The sequence below is a fragment of the Canis lupus genome, chromosome 36 (assembly GCF_048164855.1).
Source record: "Canis lupus baileyi chromosome 36, mCanLup2.hap1, whole genome shotgun sequence".
Classification (NCBI taxonomy): domain Eukaryota; kingdom Metazoa; phylum Chordata; class Mammalia; order Carnivora; family Canidae; genus Canis; species Canis lupus.
In genome coordinates, this window is record NC_132873.1 from 13,113,804 (window position 1) to 13,134,760 (window position 20,957).

The 20,957-nt window shown below is 40.2% G+C and overlaps 1 protein-coding gene across 14 annotated transcripts in view; it reads right to left on the minus strand.

Annotated features, from left to right (window-relative positions):
* The window catches only part of UNC80 (unc-80 homolog, NALCN channel complex subunit), a 215,899-nt gene that overhangs the window by 47,435 nt on the left and 147,507 nt on the right, over positions 1–20,957 (minus strand). For all 14 annotated transcript variants that reach the window (XM_072813429.1, XM_072813432.1, XM_072813428.1 and 11 more), the window contains 10 exons: positions 18,026–18,126; positions 16,946–17,032; positions 12,595–12,778; positions 10,910–11,004; positions 9,405–9,494; positions 8,587–8,688; positions 6,014–6,194; positions 4,475–4,743; positions 2,527–2,661; positions 884–1,022 (listed from right to left, as the gene is read on the minus strand). In XM_072813429.1, the coding sequence (XP_072669530.1) occupies positions 884–1,022; positions 2,527–2,661; positions 4,475–4,743; positions 6,014–6,194; positions 8,587–8,688; positions 9,405–9,494; positions 10,910–11,004; positions 12,595–12,778; positions 16,946–17,032; positions 18,026–18,126 (1,383 nt within the window). The remainder of the gene's footprint in view (positions 1–883; positions 1,023–2,526; positions 2,662–4,474; positions 4,744–6,013; positions 6,195–8,586; positions 8,689–9,404; positions 9,495–10,909; positions 11,005–12,594; positions 12,779–16,945; positions 17,033–18,025; positions 18,127–20,957) is intronic.

Below are 20,957 nucleotides of genomic sequence, written 5' to 3' on the forward strand. Positions count from 1 at the left end.
TGAAATTCTGTTTCCTACTTTTGAGTAATCAGATAAAAAAATAAAAGTGCTTTCTGGGAGGTAGTTTAGGAAAAAAAGTCTGACCTCCTAGTGGATATCAAAGGGCATGTAGATGTCTACGACATGAGACTTTATCTTTGAATTACCTCTAGTTCTACACATTCCATGATAATAAAAGACCATTTTAGAGAGTTATTCACCTAGAATTGCCCAGGAAAACTTAATTTTCTGAACACTGTGGTACTAGAGCAGTGCAGAATGAAGCACCAGTTTAATACAGTTTTTTTTCTTTTTTTTTTTAATTTATTTATGATAGTCACACAGAGAGAGAGAGGGGCAGAGACACAGGCTCCATGCACCGGGAGCCAGACGTGGGACTCGATCCCGGGTCTCCAGGATCGCGCCCTGGGCCAAAGGCAGGCAGGCGCTAAACCACTGCGTCACCCAGGGATCCCAATACAGTTTTCATAGTAGAGAATTCCTTATGCTTTAAGATTTTCAAGAATTCTTAAATTTTTAAAAAAGATTTTATTTATTTATTTGAGAGAGAGAAAAAAAAGAGAGAGTGTGTGTGGGAATGGGGGGAGGAGCAGAGGGAGAGTGACAAGCAGACTGTGCTAAGCACAGAGCCCACTATGGGGCTTGATCCCAAGACTCTGAGGTCCATGACCTGAGCTGAAACCAAGAGTTGGACACTTAACCATCCAGGCATCCCCAGGATTTTCAAGAAATTTAGGAAAAACAGGACATAGGAAATGTACTCATTCAATTTAAAGCACTTTTCCATGTTTTTGTTTTGATTTAGGTAAAAATATTTAATTTAGAATTATTAAAAACAAAAACAAAAAGGGAAAAAGAAGGACATGGCAAATTTTGTTTTTACCTAATGACTTAAGAGGCTTCTCAGCTTTGACCAGCTCTAGGATGTCTAATATGTCAGTGGTCTCTCCCTCCAGGGACTGTAGCAGGTCAAACAGACACTGAGCTGACACACCTTTGCTGGGCCCATTATTGGCAGCATCCTGCATAAAGAAAGGCTATTTTAGTTTTATTGATTCCCACCTCAGCAATAATGTGGTTTGATCAGGAGTTCAAATTTCATAAACATCACCACTGGTAACTATTATATTGATCTGAAATTCAGCTCACGCAATCACACATCCGGCAACGCTGCCCTCTGATTTTGGAATGGAACACCTGACTTTCAAGGGATCTATTAAATGTTAGACATTTGTGAAAAAGAGACAAAGAGACATTTGTGAAAATACCTAAAAATATAGCAATAGGTAGACTGCCAGAACAATTCACATAAATGTTTCTCTTGGTCTGAGATGGAAGGACTCAGCATTCCCAAAAGAACTTTCCATAATGTATGAGTTGAATACTTCAAATACGTCTGGAGAAACAGATGCTTATTTTAACAACTCTGGGCATTTTCAGGTCTTGTTTGATAATGTAACTCCAAAATGGAGTTGCCTGCCTCTCAAATCTATTTAAAATGGCTCTGATTTGTTAAAACAACAAATCCCTCTTCAATTCCTACTATGTGCCAAACACAGCTCTGTACACTGAGGCTATAACCAAACAAACCCAAAAAAGACATACAAATAAAACAACTAAAAACAAACCAAAAGCAAACAGAAAAACAGACAAAGGTCTTGCTTTAATGGAGCTTGAAATTCTTTTTTGGGGTATAGTAGAGATACATATTAGTGGAACAAATCCACGTATGGCATGTGATATGATATAAACACTCTGAAGAGAAATAAAAATAAAGTAGGGTAAGCGCTAGACAGTGATACAAAGGAATGAGAATCACTCTTCCTTTTTATTAATTGAGTATAAAAAACTGGGGAGTTGTTCTATTTATATCCTACAGGCAGAGATGAAGGTTGAAGAAAAATGAAGAGAAATAATTCATGATATTCGTATCCCACTGGCTGAAGAAAGAGAGCTGAGGCACTGATTATACAAATGGACAATACAAATGAGCAGGTGATATATAAAAATAGAAGGCTGATCCAGAACCTGTAATAACCTGCCCAGGAAACCAACCCCTTGTCCATGGTAACTAGCCCAGGAAGCCAGTCTGCCATCAGTCAGGTTAGTAGGAAGTCAGACTACTAGCTCTAGAGTGGAAACCAAATAATAACCCCTTTAACCATTGGCCCCCAGATGGCCAGGACTTGATTAAAACAGACAGCTTCCCTAACCCTTGTCCCTGCTTCCAAGACGACCAATCAGAGTAAAGCAAATATGTACCCCTAACCAATTACATAGGGTGCCCCACTTCTAGTGAGCCTGCTCACAGCTCCCCCGCACCAACGGCCTCCAATCAGGGCATAGCTGATTGAAGTCTTCCCTTTTCTCCACCGTAAAATGTTCTTCATCCTCTGTCTGCCTGTGAGTCATTGCCAAGACACAAGTGATGGCGGCTAACTGCCTTGCCATAGCAGACTCTCACTAGGGAGCCTTTGTTTTTTGTCATTGGGTTGGTCTACATTTGTTTCCACCGAGTGTACTTACAGGAAACTCCAGGAGAGGGGCCACGCTAGCAAACAGTTGAAGCACAAATGGCTTCCGGTGTAGAATGTAGAACTGATGGCACGCAAATTCGATGGCTTGACGCAACTGGGGATTGCTTTCGTAATCGGAGTATACCTGTGGAAAGACACCACACAGTCAGCATATCAAAGTTGCGTTTGCTTTTAAAACTCAGCTATGGAGGGACACCTGGGTGGTTTAGTCGGTTAAGCGTCTGACTCTTGATTTTGGCTCAGGTCATGATCTCAAGGTCTGAGATGGGCCCCCAGTTGCGCTCTATGCTGAGCGTAGAGCCTGCTTAAGATTCTCTCCCTCTTCCTCTGCCCACAACCCACCCCACCCTGATCCTCACAGTCTCAACCTCTCTCTTTAAAAAAACAAAACAAAACACCTCATAGGCCATGGGATGCATGTAGGGAAATGGTTAATTTAATAAACTAGTAGATGGGAGTATAAAAACAGTATAATCTCTCTTGTGAGAAATTTGGTAATATACACAAATATACTTTTTTTCCCCAGGGACTTTGTCACTAGGAATTTATCTCAAGAATTGGACAAATGGGGATCCCTGGGTGGCACAGTGGTTTGGCGCCTGCCTTTGGCCCAGGGCGCGATCCTGGAGACCCAGGATCGAATCCCACGTCGGGCTCCCTGCATGGAGCCTGCTTCTCCCTCTGCCTGTGTCTCTGCCTCTCTCTCTCTCTCTCTCTCTCTAATCATGAATAAATAAATAAAATCTTTAAAAAAAAGAATTGGACAAATGTACAAAGATGGATATACAAGAACTCTGACTGCAATTTGGTTTATAAAAGTGAAAATTTTGAACAACTGTAATTATTCATAAATTGGGGCAGGTTGCATGGTATATACAACAGAATATTATGCAGTTATTAGAAAGATGCTCTAGCACAAAATGTAGCTACATGAGAAAATGCCCATGATATTCTTAGTGCGATGTGAGAAAAGTAGGTAACAAACTTGAATATGCGGTATGATCCAACTTTGGTTTAAAAAAGAAAAGGTACGATAGAGTGCCAGGATTTTCAAGAAGTATAAATAAATGGTTATCTAGGAAAGAGGATTATAAGTGATCTTTGTTCTCTTCTTGAAATTTTAGCTTCTGAATTTTATAACGAGCATTCATTTTTGGTAATCAGTAAAAAAAAGTTATAAAAATAGAGAAGATCCAAACTATTTAAAAATAGGAGAAACCTGATATTAAAGAACATTTCTTGCCCCTGTAGACTGCACTTTGCACAAGCATGTGTTACTTTTATCATTTTTATTAAAACCTCCATAAAGGAGAGGACAGGATGAGCCCCTAGGCTCAGTCGGAACTACTCCTAAGTGTAGCCAGGTATACATTAGACATGAGTACAGGGAAACTGTTCCTGCTGAAGTCACCTCCTCCAATCTCAGCATAGCAAATTTAATGCCAATGGAAATCTCTGTTCAGAGATCAGAAAACCTTTCAGAAGAAACATCAGCAGAACACTTGCCATACATTTCAATAGAGAGTAGAACAGTGATCCCCAAACTTCTAGGGCATCAGAACCACCTGGTGTTCTTGTAAGAATCCAGAATGGGCTCTGACCCCACAGTTTCCGATTAAGTAGGTCTGGGGTGGGGCCCAAGAATGTGTATTTCTAACAAACTCCCAGGTGGTGCGGATGCTGCTGGTCCAACAGCCACGCTTTGAGAACCACTCAAAGAAGGGCGAGAAGAAATGGGGAAGCATATTCTGGGTCTGGGAGGTCTCAGAATAGAATGGGATACTGAGACCTTTTGGAAATTTCTGGGGAGATTTCATCTGATGCCTTCTGCTGCCACAAAAGAAGATAATCCCACCACCAAAAAGTTTTAGTGCAGGTTTTGTTGACCTGCTTGATGGGCAGTTAATCTTCTGGTTAGGAGGGTAGGGCCACAGCACCTGCAGCATGGTGGGGAGAATCCACTGGTAGCCACTGAGAGAGAAAAGGTGGTTGAAGTGCACGGCGCTGTTGATGACAGTGGCCGCATACTGTCTGAGCAGGGCACTGTCTTCTGGGTGGAGGATCAGAGCCCCATTAAAAACGTTGAGGAAGAGCATGATCTCATCTCCCCAGGGAAACTCGCTCGGCATGCCCAGGAACATCTCCTCCAGGAGCTGGATCCACAAGCTTTTCTGAAGAGTGTCGAGGCCAAACAGCTCCTTGCCAGCTGTGAGAACATGAAACAGCAGAGACAGAATTAGCCACACACCAATCCTGTCGGCGTGGGAGGGCCATCAAACCCGGAGGGCACTGCTGTTTCCCATTTGTTCCAATTCTGGGATTGAAGATGTACTGCTGAAATGCTTCCAGCACACAGTCCTGGCATTGGTATCACGCTCCCTCGTTCTCAAAGGACTTCCATCATCACCTTTTTCATTCAACTCTGTAGGCAAGACAGGGCTGGCATTTGCAGCGTGTTGCTACTGAATAAGTTGTGGCTTTGAGAAAAAAAATAAGTTGTTTCAGAAAGTAAATGGCAGGGGTGCTGGCTGGCTCAGTGGTTGAGCGTCTGCCTTTGGCTCAGGGCGTGATCCTGGGGTTCTGGGATCAAGTCCCGCATCGGGCTCCCTTCAGGGAGCCGGCTTCTTCCTCTGCCTATGTCTCTCTGTGTCTCTCATGAATAAATAATATTAAAAAAAACACACACACAGAAAGAAAATAGCAGGGCTGGGACTGGTTCTAGATCTTTTAACTCCTGGACAGACTAGAGCTCTTTCTATCTGCCCTGAGCTTCTGGGTGAAGAAGACATTGAACATTGGAAGCTAACTAAATATCCCAAATTAATAATTAATCAACAGGGCAAGGTTTCAAAGTGAGCCTCTTTCTGGCTGTCTCTCTCTTGATTCAGGTGTGACTGGGATAGAGTAAACCATGAACTGATCTCAAATGCAGAGTTCGGTGAGTTTTGACAAAAATACACAGTCCAGTAACCAATGCACCAATCAACATGTAGACCATTTTCACCACCTCAGAAAGGTCCCTCAGCTCCTTTACAGGAAATTCACCCCACAACCCAGAAGCAACCACTGTCCTGATGCCTGTAGATGAGTTTTGCCTCCTGAACTTCATATGAACACCTGTTCCTCACCTAGTCAAGGACTCCCCTAATACCACACGACTTCCTTCAGCTGCTTCTGATTCATTCAGAGCAGTGGTCTCAGTTTGATCCCTGCAAGAGCAGCATCAGCATCACCTGGGAACTTGCTCAAATTCCAGTTCCCGGTGGGCTCCGTTCCAGAGCTACTGAATCAGAAACTCAGGAGGGTGGAGCCCAGCAACCTGTGTTTTATCAAGTGCTGCAGGTGATCCTGATGCACGCAGGGCTGAGAAGCACCTGCTTAGAGAACGGTGTGCGGGTTAAGATGCTCTCCAGCAGGGCACAAAATGAGGGCATAGGAAGCCCAAGAAAAGAAATGACTTTTTTTTTACTTGACACCTTGTGGATCACTGAAGAGTGAAAATTCAGCATCAATAGCACTTCGGGGGAAGGAGGGTAGTCGGAGGAGGTCTTCCTGGAGCATGGAGACATGGGACTGTTTGTGGGCTGTGGGGATCTTCTGCGTCAGGGAGATGAGAAACAAAACCCGCCCGACTTCCTCCAGCTTCCGAGAGAACACCTAGCAGCAAAGAAAAGCAGGAGCAGAGGAAAAGTAGAATTAGCAACTCTGAAATTAAGAGGAGCAAAGAAATTGAAGTAAAATCTTTAATGGCAAATTGGACTGATACAAAATTAAGGGGGGGAGGGTGTTGAATTAAGGGAGAAATGTTTTCTTTTTTCCTTTGCCACACAGAAGGAGCAAACAACGCTTGATTGACTCTCACTTCCTGTGTCCTCCTGCTCCACAGAAGGAAGTGTTTCTGATGGGCTTGCAGGCTGGAGGAGCACAAGGCAAGCATTGTCAGGAATGGTTCCATATTCAATAGAGCCCATTTGTTTGGATGTCATAACATGGAAGACCTTTTCCCACAGGAGCCAGTCAGTTGGTTCCAAGGACCTCTCCCATTTCCACTGATGCCTTAAGCTGTTCTGGGTTTTTCTTAAAAAAAAAAAAAAAAAAAAGAGGTTCTTCCTGGATCCCATTTCAGCCTATCTTGAGACAAGAGCTGATGGGACCTGGATGGCATGGACAGGATTCTCTTTGTTCCTTTCCTGTTGACGATTGGTGGGCAGGAGGTGGGAGGAGGAGGTCTATTAGCAGTCGGAAGCTGTGGAGGAAATTCCAGGGCCAGAACCACACGCTTGCATATTTCTATCTCCCTGCAGAACTGAGAAATCTTAAGCTTCCAACTTGGGAGTGTGCATAGAACAAGAGCTCCATTTTATGCAATTTTTAAAAATATGTTCGTAAACTTAAAAAAACAACATACTAGTGAAGTGCTATTGTTGATTATGGTTTTAAGTCTTTTGCTGCCAAAATCAGGGGCTGGGATAATTTGGAGGCAATTATTTTAGGAATTATATATACTTAAGACCTTATAGTTATGTATACTTAAGACCCGACACCTCACACATTGTAACACTTGCATTATTTTCCTTCTTTCAAACGTAATTTAGGTAGTTAATGCTAACTATGTTTTTAATTACTTAAGTGGTCTAATTCTATGCCATTCTCATTCATTTCATAAGGGTATTTTTGAATAGTTTGATGTTAAATTAACCTTCTTGATACGTGCAGAAAAACCAAAATGATAAATTATCCTGGAATTCTTTTTCAGATATTTTATTAAAAATAGGGGCACCTGGGGATCCCTGGGTGGCTCAGCAGTTTAGCACCTGCCTTCGGCCCAGGGCATGATCCTGGAGTCCTGGGATCAAGTCCCACATCGGGCTTCCTGTATGGAGCCTGCTCCTCCCTCTGCCTGTGTCTCTGCCTCTCTCTCTCTGTGTCTCTCATGAATAAATAAATAAAATCTTTAAAAAAAAAATAGGGGCACCTGGGTGGCTGAGTTGATTAAGCATCTGATTCTTGGTTTGAGCTCAGGCCATGATCTCAGGGTGGTGGGATTGAGCCCCCCATTGGCCTCTATGTTTGACATGGAGTCTTCTTGAGATTCTCTCCCTCCCCCTCTGCCCCTCTCCGTGCTTGCATGCTTGTGTGCTATCTCTTTCAAACAAACAAACAAACAATCTTAAAAAATAAATGAATGTAACACAGAGATCATATTAAAACTGTATCATTGGGATCCCTGGGTGGCGCAGCGGTTTGGCGCCTGCCTTTGGCCCAGGGCGCGATCCTGGAAACCCCGGATCGAATCCCACGTCAGGCTCCCGGTGCATGGAGCCTGCTTCTCCCTCTGCCTATGTCTCTGCCTCTCTCTCTCTCTCTCTCTATGTGACTATCATAAATAAATAAAATTAAAAAAAAAAATTAAAAAAAAAATAAATAAAACTGTATCATTATTAGAATCATAAATTATAGCTATATTTTGTATACAAAATAATGAATTTCCTTATTCCATTCCTCAATCTTAAATGTAAGTACAACTGCTGGATTATATCTCCTCCTGTTTTAAGGGAAGTTAGTAACATGCTTAAGGTCAGGTGACCAGTCAGTGGCAGAGCTAGGACTGTGTCCAAGTCTTTGCACCTTAGTTCAGTGTTTTTCCAGGCATAATACATTGGTCCCTTGTATTTTATTCTCCCCAACCAGTGTAAACCTCTGTGGCAACCTTCTAATAGCTACATTATGTGTACTTCCAATCCTGTTTTACAAAAATATGAAAAAACCTGGAAACGAGTAGGTAAACAAATTTGAAGATTTCTAGTGTTTATGCCCAATTTGCCATAACATTAATCCAAGTGACTGTTCCTTAATATCTTTGCATTATGATCCAATTTATGAAAATTAACACACTGTTTTGGAGAACTATTGACCAAGGGCCTATCCAACCACTCTCTCTAGAAAGGACCATATCAGAATAAGAATCTCAGGGTTGGCAACACACTCCGTGATCATCTATCCCAATGATTTGACAAAACCATATAATTAAACAGAAGTGGTCAGGCACCTGTTTCTGAATGAGCTCCTGTCCTTTCTCCGGATGCATGTGTACAAGGTTCAGCTGTGGAGATACTGACCTCCGGAAAGGATAAATATCCCGAACATAGGTCTGTGGTGGGGTTACACAAAGAAAAGAGTTCAGATGATTAAACTTTTACTCTCATCTCCTTTTTACCCAAATGTCAAATGAAATTTATATATTTTCAAATGTTTTATCACTTTATGCTCTCCAATTCTATAAAATCCCAGGGAAGGTAAGCCGCCTCCTCAAGAAAGCATCAAACTACCTAGCCTTAGCATCCTTTCTAAACACTAGGCTGCTATATCAGGAGCAAAGGAGCCAAAAGCAATTTAATAATAATAATAATAGAAGAAGGTCATCATTGTCAAATGAGGTCAATGATCTTTTTGAGATGCCCTTTGGTCATTAAGTCAGGTCACCGTGGTCATGCTCAACACAATAAGAAGAGGAACAACAAGGACACTAAAATTCCAAATAGACGCACATAATTATTATATGGGCAACTTACTTTTTCATCAGGATGTAATAGTAATGAGTGCTTTACTTGCCTTATCTCCTTTAATTGTTGCTACTTATAGTAGATACTATTATCCTCTTCATTTTACGGACAAGGGAAACGAAGGGTACAAAGGTACAGTGGTGAGTCCAAAGCTACACTGACATGACAGTAAGGTGGTGTCACCTAAGTGGCCACACTCCTAACCTCTGAACAACAATGCCTCCTTGAGTGACAGCAACATTCAGGAAAGGCATGACAAGTTTCCAACACAACTCAACATGAGCTTGTCACTGCCCAGTCTCACCTTATTGTAGTGGATAAGATTCCATCTTTTATCCATGAGAAAATAATGGGTTGACTGAGATTCTGGGATATTAAAAAACTCCAGACACTCCTAGAACAATAACAATAAGTGTCAATAAATGTTTATGGAGAACATATTATGTGCCAGGTAGTAAGCTGGAAGATACAAATATCATAAAAACACGGTAGCGGCTTATAAGGATTATATATCATATACTTTTTGTAGTATCTATATAGATAACAGCTATGCATTGGGTTTGGATACACAGTTGCCCAAAGAATGATATAATAAAGACTGGTAATGTAATATAAGCCATCTGCTCTCAAAGTGCTAAAAGATGTACAGTTATAAATTCAGACTGAGGAGTGAACTGTGGAGGCACAGTGGCATCTACTGGTCTCAATGTCGGGAAGAAAGCATGTTAGGAATATCATTAAAAATAACACAAGTTACAACACACTGAAGAATTATTACATACTGTATTCGAAGTTCAATGCCTTGCAAGTAGATAACTTGTACAACCTGCACTAGGACCCCAGTACTGGTAAAAGAGAATCTGAGCCTAGAGAGGATACGTTCCGTTTAGGTCACGCTGGTTGTGGTAGAACCAGGGTTTGGACTTACTCTGCCTTCCTGCCTCTCTAGCATTCAGTGTGAGCAGGGAAAAGTGATGGTTGTTGACATCTGCTTCATTAGGCCTTAGAAATTCTCTGGAGATATCTGGGTGAGGGTTGAAGGAGACACTTGGTACTGAAATAAGATATACACGTTTGGTAAAACTGAATTTTTCAGAGGCCTTTCCTGCTTACGTCTGGGCCTGGAGTTGTGTTCCAGGAAATCAGATTACCAAAAGTTTGGAATCCAGATAGATGGGGAATCACTGTAGTACTTCACTTATTAGTTTACCTTAAAAACCTTATAGGCACGTGTAACTATGGATTGCCTTTCTTCCAACGTGCACAACCACCATAACCATTAAAGATACTTTCTTGACTCACCTGTTTTATTCTAAGGTATATATTTTCTGCTTCTCCACTCATTTCTGTTGGTGGAAGTCAGACTATACACTGAGCAACTAGGTGCCAGAAGAATCCTGGCAGGATCATCAGCTGACAGAGACCTGCCCTAGCTCCCTCAGTGTGTAATCCCAGGGCACCTCCAGAACTATCCCTAAGTCATACCAGGGTGTTCCTAATAAGCAGGAATCAACAGCATTCCAAGAGGAGTTAGTACACACTATGGTATCAGGCTGCTGCTTCAGCTAAGAGAGAATCTGCATGCATTTGCCTACCTCAATGCAGAGCTAGAATGTTGGTAGGTGTGGGGGAGATGATACAAGAAAACAGGGAAGTATTCAATAGTGGAGCAAATTCTACAAGAGGTGAATCAATGCACACATTGATTTGAAGATAGGAAAATACCATTTAATTCTAAATGGTATGATCAGTGAGATGGCCATAGACATTGTGCATTAAAAAATCATTTCTGTTGAAAGCCATTCCTACCTTTAGCAGGGCTTCGAACTGAGTGTCTTCATGGACTGGTAACTGGGTTGGGATATCACACTCATTCTGTCCATGAACTACCAAGGTTTTGGTACCTAGAGAAGCCAAACAAATCATAACTCTACTCTAGGGAAACTTTTATTTAAGGCACAAAATACGAAAATATGATCAATAGGCTGATGTTTTTCTTATTATGATGGTTACTTTCAGTGAGTACTTAAGGTGATTTGTGTATTGTACTAATATCACTTTTTTATAGTTAAAATGCATGTTTTAAATATTTTTTTACCAATTAAATAACAAAAAGCTACCATTTATGGAGTTCCCAATACTTTTATATGTATTTTACATGCATAATCATTGTTAAATCTCACAGCAACCTTATGGTAGGGCTATTATTATTTTTCATTCTACAAATGGGAAAATGAAGAAAACAGACTCTTAGAAGTAAGAACTTGTAAGTAACTTAGAGACACATTTATTTAGCAGAAAAGTCAGAATTCAAACCTTAAGCATTGCAACAAGTAATCTATCCCTGTATTTTAAAGAAATAATCATGCAGTGATGGTTAAGAAAATATAAACAGATATCAGCAAAATCATGACAAGGACCTGGAACGCAAGTTAAATTTATAGTTTCAGGATTCTGCTTGGCTAGGGAGTTAGTACTTACTCTACTTCATTCATTAATTATAAGTCCTTGTGAACATTATGATATACCTTGATTTTTAATGAGCCGTTTCTCAGTCTAAGAATGACAACAAGAATTGCTTTGCTATAATAAAAACTGCTCACTTTGTTGGATAACCTATTGAATATATAAATACACAACTTCCACTTACAGAACGCTTGCTATGAGTCAGGTAGGACAGCAAGTATTTTATCTACCTAAATGCATTGACTACTCATAATTGTGCAGTGTGAATCACATCCTTGTTTTGCCCATGAATAAAGAAAGCTTAAAAAAATGATGTACTTTTTCATAGCTAATACTAACTGTACAAATAATAAATGGCAGTAACATGATTTTAATGTAGGCCTCTACACTGCCATACCCTGTGTTTTCATCTTTATATAATTTTGCATTTCTCTTTATTTTAATACATGGATCATCTCATATTTTCTCAGTCACTGCACCAGGATAAAGACTCGGCCGAATTTCCATCTTAAAGGAAAGCAAGCTATCAGAAGTGAAAAGGAACCACAGCTAGAGTTTACATCACACTTCATGTTCTTTTGTTGTTCTCTCTCCATTTTTCCTGCTTGTCCCTTTTCCAATTTTTCATAAAGCCATCTCTCATAGAGTTTACAAAGATCTGGGGTCCATGCCATGCAAACAGTATTATTCCCCTTGCAGTGCCAAACATTCATTCAAGAAGGCTCCCCGTTCAGCTGGCCCTCTGCGATAGACTTAAATAAATCTTCAACCTTGGCAGTTCTTCAAGGACTAATTCACGTGGATCAGTTCTGATGTCTCCCCTTTCATCTGGCAATCACTGACTTTTAAAGGATCTATTGTATTTCTTCAGATTGTATGAAACAAAAATTCTTTGAAGCCCTCAACACCAGGGTCAGGTCTCTGAAAATTTTCTCATGAATGAAAGAGGCAGGTTGGTCTTTAAAAGGCTTATTTACATTCTTAGACAAAGAGAAAAGTTATATCATCCAAAAGCAGTAGTGGATTACCTGGCATGGATGCGGTCACCAGGAGCTTCACCTCACACTGCTCCTTCTTCATGGTCTGCTTGAGATCCTTGAAGAAGAGGCCCTCTACATAACCCACCACCTCCCATAGGAAAGTCAGAGTGGCTGAAATGGCATCCATCCCCCACTCACAGGGGGTCCGCACAAAGTACATGATTAATCCCACCTAAAAGAACAGGAGGAGGTTACAAAGCCACAATAATCCTGAGCAAACATTCTCATTTCCTTGGCTTTTCTTTCCTTAATTAAATATTCTTTTGTGTCTTCATATTCTCCATTCAACGGTTCCTCTAATACTTTCAATAGCAGTAAGCAAGAGAGGGTGTAACTGAAAAACCAACCAGAGGAGGTTATGTTTTGTGTATCATTGAAATGGTGATTTGTTAAGAAAGCAGAAGATTGTTTTTCCAGGCTTCAAGAGACTTGGTAGCTCAGGAGCTGAGGCCACCCCGAATTAATCTCAACACGATGTTTGCTGAAACAGTAATTGCAGATTGGGTTACATATAATAGTCTGAACCAATGAATACTCTGCTTGGCAAAACTGGCGAACTTAACAGATTTTTGTTTGTGTCCCCTATAATGTTGAAAGCCTCAGTGTCCTTTTGAACATATTTAAGTTGACATTTAAAATGTCTCATCCTGGGCAGCCCCGGTGGCGCAGCATTTTAGCGCCGCCTGCAGCCCAGGGCCTGATCCTGGAGACCCGGAATCGAATCCCACGTCGGGTTCCCAGCATGGAGCCTGCTTCTCCCTCTGCCTGTGCCTCTGCCTCTCTCTCTCTTGTCTCTGTCTCTATGAATAAATAAATAAATAAAATCTTTAAAAAAAATAAAATAAAATGTCTCATCCTGAGGGAATTTTTGTTGTTAATAGGAGAATATGTTAAACATTCTCTACATTGAAGTAAAAGGCAGATTGACTATAATTAGAATGTGTATTTCAATGAATTTGATTAAAGAAATTTTTACTACTTATTCAAGTGTGCACAACAAAATCATAAAGAAGTAATGTAAAACCTTTCCTTGTGGGAATCTCTGGGTGGCTCAGCGGTTTAGCGCCTGCCTTTGGCCCAGGAGGGGATCCTGGAGTCCCGGGATTGAGTCCCACATCAGGCTCCTGGCATGGAGCCTGCTTCTGTCTCTGCCTCTCTCTCTATGTCTATCATAAATAAATAAATCTTTAAAAAAAAAAAAAGCTTTCCTTGCCCATGGCTTTATCTATTTGTTCTTGAAAAATTTCTTAATCCTAGAAAACTTTCTAGTTCTATTGAAAGAATCAGCCTATGGTGTCACTAACCTAATCTGCTTTGGTGGTTCTGAAGGTTAACCACCCTCCTGAGGGTCAACCCTCATCTCTAGTAGAAATCTATCAAAGACAGGAAAAAGTGGTAAGTCCTATGGGTTTAAAGTGCCTTGATCCATCAGAAATGAGGCATCCTTAAAACTCATGCAGGACATCAGACTCTTTGTCTTACATGTCTGTCAATTGAATCTGATGATATCTGAGCTGGTCAGAGTGGGGTTTCCTTGTGGACAGTAGAGGAATGATGTTTGAGATGGCAGGCATAGTGCATAAGTGTTAGGGCATATTTGTTAAGTTGAGGATTTGGAGATTTATTCCCTTAAAATTATCTGAGTACCCAACCCTTTTAAAAGTTTTCACATACCCCTAGATGTGCTCAAACCTCAGGGTGAAGATCACTGGGACAAAGTTCAACAGTCCCAAACAAGATTAGAAGAGATGGGTCAGTGGTCCCAACATGCCCTCTTTACTTACCCTTAACAGTCATTAGAAAAAAGAAATATACAATAAGGGTAATGGTTTAAAAAGGACTCTGCCCTTCACTGTTTTGCCATTCTGACTCCTTTTCTAGTCCATTCAAAGCATCTATGTACTTGGGATTTGAGGAAAGATTAGGGTTTAGAGAGAAATGTGAAAATAGGAATTTATATTTATATTGTAAAACAGGGTTATACAGCAAAACCAAATTGTTGCCAGCTCTTTTTTCTTTCTTTTTTTTTTTTTTTTAAGATTTTATTTGTTTATCCATGAGAGACACAGAGAGAGAGGCAGATATATAGGCAGAGGGAGAAGCAGGCTCCATGCAGGGAGCCCAATGTGGGACTTGATCTCGGGACCCTGGGATCACCCTCTGAGCCAAAGGCAGAAGCTCAACCGCTGAGCCACCCAGGTGTCCCGCCAGCTCTTTTTTCTATTAGCTTGTCAATCACTGAGCTGAGAGGACCTATATCTTCCATTAAGGCCTTTTGAGAGCTAACAGGGAAGAGTATGGAGGAAAGGAAATGAAATGTCCAGCTTCTTATCCCAGGGATGCTGCAGGATGATGGAGAGTGATGGGCCAGGTAAGCATCTCCCCTACGCTAGTGACCTGAGGGAATGGGCTGACACACTGAAGGGGCTTTTGCCTCCAATCTCCGTTAGGGTCTCTGACAGAAGTTCACTTCCGGGCCTTTCAATATCAACCAGGATGCCACATAAACATGGCAGGGCACATAATTAAACTGAGGAAGGCCCTGACATTTGCCTTTGATAACCTACCTTTGGGTTCTGTGTGGGGTAGACAGGACCAAGAAGTAGAGATTTTGGCTGCAGAGCTTTCTGGAATGAATTGCCATAGACTGGTGTCACTGAGCATAATGCTTTAGTCAGGGGTCTTCCTAAGCTGGAGCCATAAGAGACACACAACCAGAACCTAGAGGGCTGTTTAGCACCAGCAGGAGCTGAGGTGATGTTGTTTGCCAGCAAGTACCCCTGGCAGCCCATAGATTCCCAAAGTCATAGCAGGCATGGGCTTTCGCTTCCACCAGCCAGGCATCTAGCAACTAACCAGATGAAGAACATTGTCTCACAAAGGAGGAAGCCAGAGCAAATACTGAACAAGAAGTAGAATGTTCACCAAATGTAGGAGTGCTGACAACACTGACTCCGATTTTGAGCACCTTGTTCATGTCCATGTCGTGACTTCCCCTGGGACTATGTGTCCTGGGCCCCTTGGAGGTTAGTGTATGCCCTGAGCAGAATGCTGGAAGGCTTGTTCTGAGCTTCCTTCTAGCACACAGGTGGCGCCACTTTAGATAACTACCCTTTCACTTCACCACAATGCCCTAGCTCTATAAAAGCTGTGGATTAAGGGTCTGGATTTGGCAGAAAATAGCTGCCTAGCACTTGGATCGGTGTCTGCCCCCATCTTCCCTGTCAGTAAATTACTCTGAACACAATTCTGTATGAACAGAATAAAGTGGCTTGCTTCATTTTTCCATCTCAAAGTGCCTTCTCAGTCTGGAGGATATTTTACTGTCCCTCCTCCACCTTCCAACAACAAAGATCTTTTTTTTTTTCTCCCCAACCCCACACAGTGTTTAGAGATGAAAGAAGTTGGAAAGGAGGAGAATTTCTAGAGACTAAATATTTTTAGCCAAGAGAGACTGAACACGATCCAGAGTTACTATTTATATGTTTTTATCAGTCTGAACTTCAAACTGGATTGGACACTTATTTATATTCTTTCCCTTGTCAACCAGCTGGTGGGCACTTGGGAGGAAAACCAAATCAGTCAGAGATGAGAGAAAGGGATTACAAATTTTCTCTGCACATAAGAGCTGTAGTGTCAAGTTTTGCATTCTGCTACAGATGCATGTGGATACTTGTCCTCTTTCCCGACCTGCTAGAAGACTAACAATAGTAAGGGAGAAAGAAGTTCTCCCCACACAGACATTCACTTGGCCATTTGTCTGGATTAACGTGCAATTTCAAAGAAGACGCATCAGGCTAATCATCCCCAAACTGCATATTCTTTTAGGGTGTAAGGAGGCGATCCTAAAGAAACTGGTACATTCTGGAGGGTTCAGAAAGGAGCTGTTGGGATGGTTTAAAGCAAAGATAGTTGCTATGGAAAGATACACTCACAAATACTTTCCATCTAGGGCAACATTTGCCTCTCTCTGTATGCGTGTGTGTGTGTGTGTGTGTATTTTAAAAGTGAGATAGGAAAAAATATGTCACTAAAATGACATATAAGTTTTCTTAACAGAAAACCAAAATTAAGAACCAACATAAGCAAGTTGTATGATGCCAAAGGAAGACAAAGATGAAGCCGACATTTCTTGAGTGCCCACCACGTGCCACGTAGTGTGTCAGCAGGGGCTTCCCCATACAAACGGTGAATTTAACTGATCATGATCTACCTTCAGCCGTATCATTAATGGGATCTTATTGAAAAAAAAAAATTCCCTAGACCTTTTTTTTTTTTCTCATGTTGCTGCTTCCTAACTGGAAATGAACATTTTTATCTTATTGGAGGCAAAACTCACCAAGTAGTTGAAGAGGATGTGAGACGTCTGGGCAGGAAAGTCTCCGATATTTAAGAGAAGTTTGCGCAGCATGTACATTAACTCATCCTGAAAGAAGAAGAGAATTTCCACATCTCATTCTGCTGCCATGCTGCAGGAAATAAAATTAACTTCTTAAAAAGTGAGGGAAGCTCTTCCTTCTCCCTCATGTTGCTTTCCACTATGTCCAGCATTTTCATATAGTATAGGTGATACTTATTAAACAGTATTTAAACCAACTGTAATACCTTCTCTTAGGAGCTAAACTATGAAATCACTGAGCAGTAGACAAGTTTTTTTTTGTTTTTTTTTAGTAAAAATTTAGACTGTGTCTACAGGTCATAGGCAAATCACAGGAAAGCTGTACATTTAGTCAACTCTATTTGTTGTGACTTCCAGGTGTGATGGAAATGTAAGGCAGACCTAAATGAGGTGTAATGAACTTCACAGGTCTGCTTCCTAGGTTTTGAGGTGAGGAGATAAAGCTAGGTCGAGAGAAGATAGACAGAGATGTCTGTAATTAACCTTACCTTTCAGAAACTAAACTTAACCTTCCCACCAACAGGACCATAACACAGAAATGAACAAATACTTTTTAAAAATCAGAGTATTTTGCCATTGCTCAGAAAACTACTTTTATTTGGCATAATCTTCTTACAGGTGGCCTGCTAAATTATTTTTTTTTAAGAAACGCACAGTTTCAACATATTCTAATAATCCTACCTGTATCACAGACTACCAAGCAATCAGAATTCAGGAAATGTACCCATCACTAAGAACACTAAGCTGAATTTAATATTTTGTCTATAAGACTGAATATCTTTCAGTATCTTAGGGTCATCACCACTCTTGTACCAAACACATATGGAGACATCAATCAATGGACCAATTTGAAAGAAAACAGATTTTAGTACTGTTCATCATTATCATTACCTAAAGGACTTATTTGCTATGTGTCAGACATTAATGTTCTCTACACAGCGCTATGAAGCCCATTGTCTGCTTTCAACAGTGTTCACACACATAGCTACACGGCTATACTCTAAAGAAAGAGGAATTTACTTGTCTATTGCTGATGGTCAGTTTTTCCAGAAAATGTCGAAGAACTGTTGATGGATCTTCAATTAGACAATTCCATAAGACTTGTTGGGCCACAGCGCTCACTTCAGAAGAGAGAGGACATTGAACATTTGTCTTAAATAGAGACAAAGTATTAGATGAACTATTCAAACAATTTACTAAGCTTTAACTAGTCTCTCTTTTTTGCCTTAACAAGGTTCTGTGAACTCTTTTCCTGCTGAAAGGTAGATATTTGTTCTCGTTGTTTGCTTCTGAACATTTTCACCTATAAAGAAAAGGTAACGAAGGAGTACAAGATAGTCTTTAGATTTTAGAATTGCTGTTGTAAAGAATACATTTGTGATTCACAACAGTCTATCATTCAGCCTTAGAAGGAAATCCTGACATTTGTGATAATAAAGATGGATTCTGAGGGCATTATGTTAAATGCAATAAATCAGACAGAAAAGGACAAATACTATATGATCTCACATGTGGAATCTAAAATTAACCAAACTTGAGCAGCCCAGATGGTTCAGCGGTTTAGCGCTGCCTTCAGCCCAGGGCATGATCCCGGGGTCCTGGGATTGAGTCCCACGTCGGGCTCCCTGTATGGAGCCTGCTTCTCTCTCTGCCTGTGTCTCTGCCTCTCTCTCTTGGTGTCTCATAAATAAATAAAATCTTTAAAAAAATAAAATAAACCAAACTCCTAGATACAGAGAGCAGACTGGTGGTTGCCAGAGGTGGGGTGCAGTAAATGAATGAAGGTGGTCTGGAGGTAAAAACTTGCAATTATAAGACAAATGAATAAATCCTGGGGATGCAACATACAGCCTGGTGACCGTTAACAATATTGCATCATATATTTGAAGGTTGCTAAGAAAGAAAGTTTTAGAAGTTCTTATTATAAAAATAAATGTTACTACAGGTGGTAATGGGTGTTAACTAAACTTTCATAATATATGCATATATCGAATTATTATATTGTATGCCTAAAACGAATACAATGCTATGTATCAATTATATCTTTATTTATTGATTTATTGATTTTAAAGATTTTATTTATTTATTCATGAGAGACACAGAAAGAGAGAGAGGGAGGCAGAGACACAGGCAGAGGGAGAAGCAGGCTCCATGCAGGGAGCCTGATGTGGGACTTGACCCTGGGACTCCAGGATCATACCCTGGGCTGAAGGTGGTGCTAAACCGCTGAGCAACCCAGGCTGCCCTATATCTCAATTTAAAAAGAAAGAATACATTACTGAATCTTTGTTTTGGAAATTAATATTAGGAGTGGTAAGTACCAACTTAAAGTCATCTTTCAAAGTTGGTTGTATGGAGAAATTTCTAAAGTAATTATTTGGTTTTTAGAAAATCTGTTTTGGTTTAGAATGCATATGAATTAGAGTTGACCTTTTACTGTTCATGTGAATGCTTTAAATAGTATCTCCCTCAGGGGATAAAATAGTTAAGCCAGGCTGCCACATCTAATGAGGATGTCTTAGGAATAAATAATTATTCTTAACGTGAAGTGCTTCTTCTTCTTTGGTGAAAATGATCAGGCCAAGACTGCCTGAAAGTGGCCCAGCTAGGGAAACAGGTGGATAGAAGTGAGTGGTAGATAAGCACTGGATGATCTTCAGTCTAAATGGTTTAATTAATTTAATTTTCTAAACTAGAAACATAGGATTTAGCATGAATTTGTCATTCAGCCTGTGTTGTAAATAAATGATATCAATATTTTGCTTCTGAAACCAACCATCCAATTAAAAATGTGAGCCATATAAATAAGTAATATTAACAAGAGATATGTAAATATAAGCTCTAGCTTTTATGTGTCTTTATAAATAATTAAAACAAGTGCGGGTTTTCCTTAGATTGAAATTGATTGTGAAACTAACTTTGTACATTATTTTTTTTAATTTTTTTAAAATTTATTTATGATAGTCACAGAGAGAGAGAGAGAGAGAGAGGCAGAGACACAGGCAGAGGGAGAAACAGGCTCCATGCATGGGAGCCAGATGTGGGATTCGATCCCGGGTCTCCAGGATCGCGCCTTGGGCCAAAGGCAGGCGCCAAACCGCTGCGCCACCCAGGGATCCCTGTACATTATTTTTATTCTAATTGCTGAAGTAGGGCGATTTAACATTTAAAACATGAAAGATACAGAAAAAGACAAAAATAATACTGGCAAGTCTATCAATCACAGAAACAATCATAAACATTTTGTAGTATGCCTTTTCATGTATGTGAAAATTATATTTAAATGTACTTTTAAATAATATGCAGAAAATATTCTTTGGTACTTGGTTTTTTACTTAGCAATTTATTAAAAATTTTTAATGTTCATATTCTTCTAGAATGCTATTTCTAATGTGCACAGAATGCTGTCATATGGAGGTACCATGATTAGCTAATTGCTTGTCGGACATTTAAACTCTTCTTTAATATTTGTTATTTTTAATAACATACAACGTGTAGCATCCTATATAGACCCTTATATAGCCCTGATCATTGCCCTAGGAAATCGCTAGGAGTCCAACACCTGTATCAAAGGGCTTTCACACTTTTAAGGTTTTTGACAGAGATTGTGAAACTTTGTTCCAGAATGCTTGTACTGAACTCCATACTCCCATCAGCAAGGTGTGAGAATTCTTTTTTCTCTTGAATCTTTACCAACTATGGGTATCTTCATTTAGAATAATCTTTGCACAGTAGCTGTACTTGTAGTGAGCGTAGCATTACAGAGAAGTTGAATCACTACACTGTACACTCAAAACTAATATAACATTGTATGTCAACTATACTCAAAATAATAAAATGAAAAAATCTCTGTACTTTTTTAGTACTTTTTTAGATGAAAGGTAAAACTTCATTGTTGTCTTAACACATTGGTCTCTGTATTTATATCCTTTGCCCATTTTTCTATTGATGT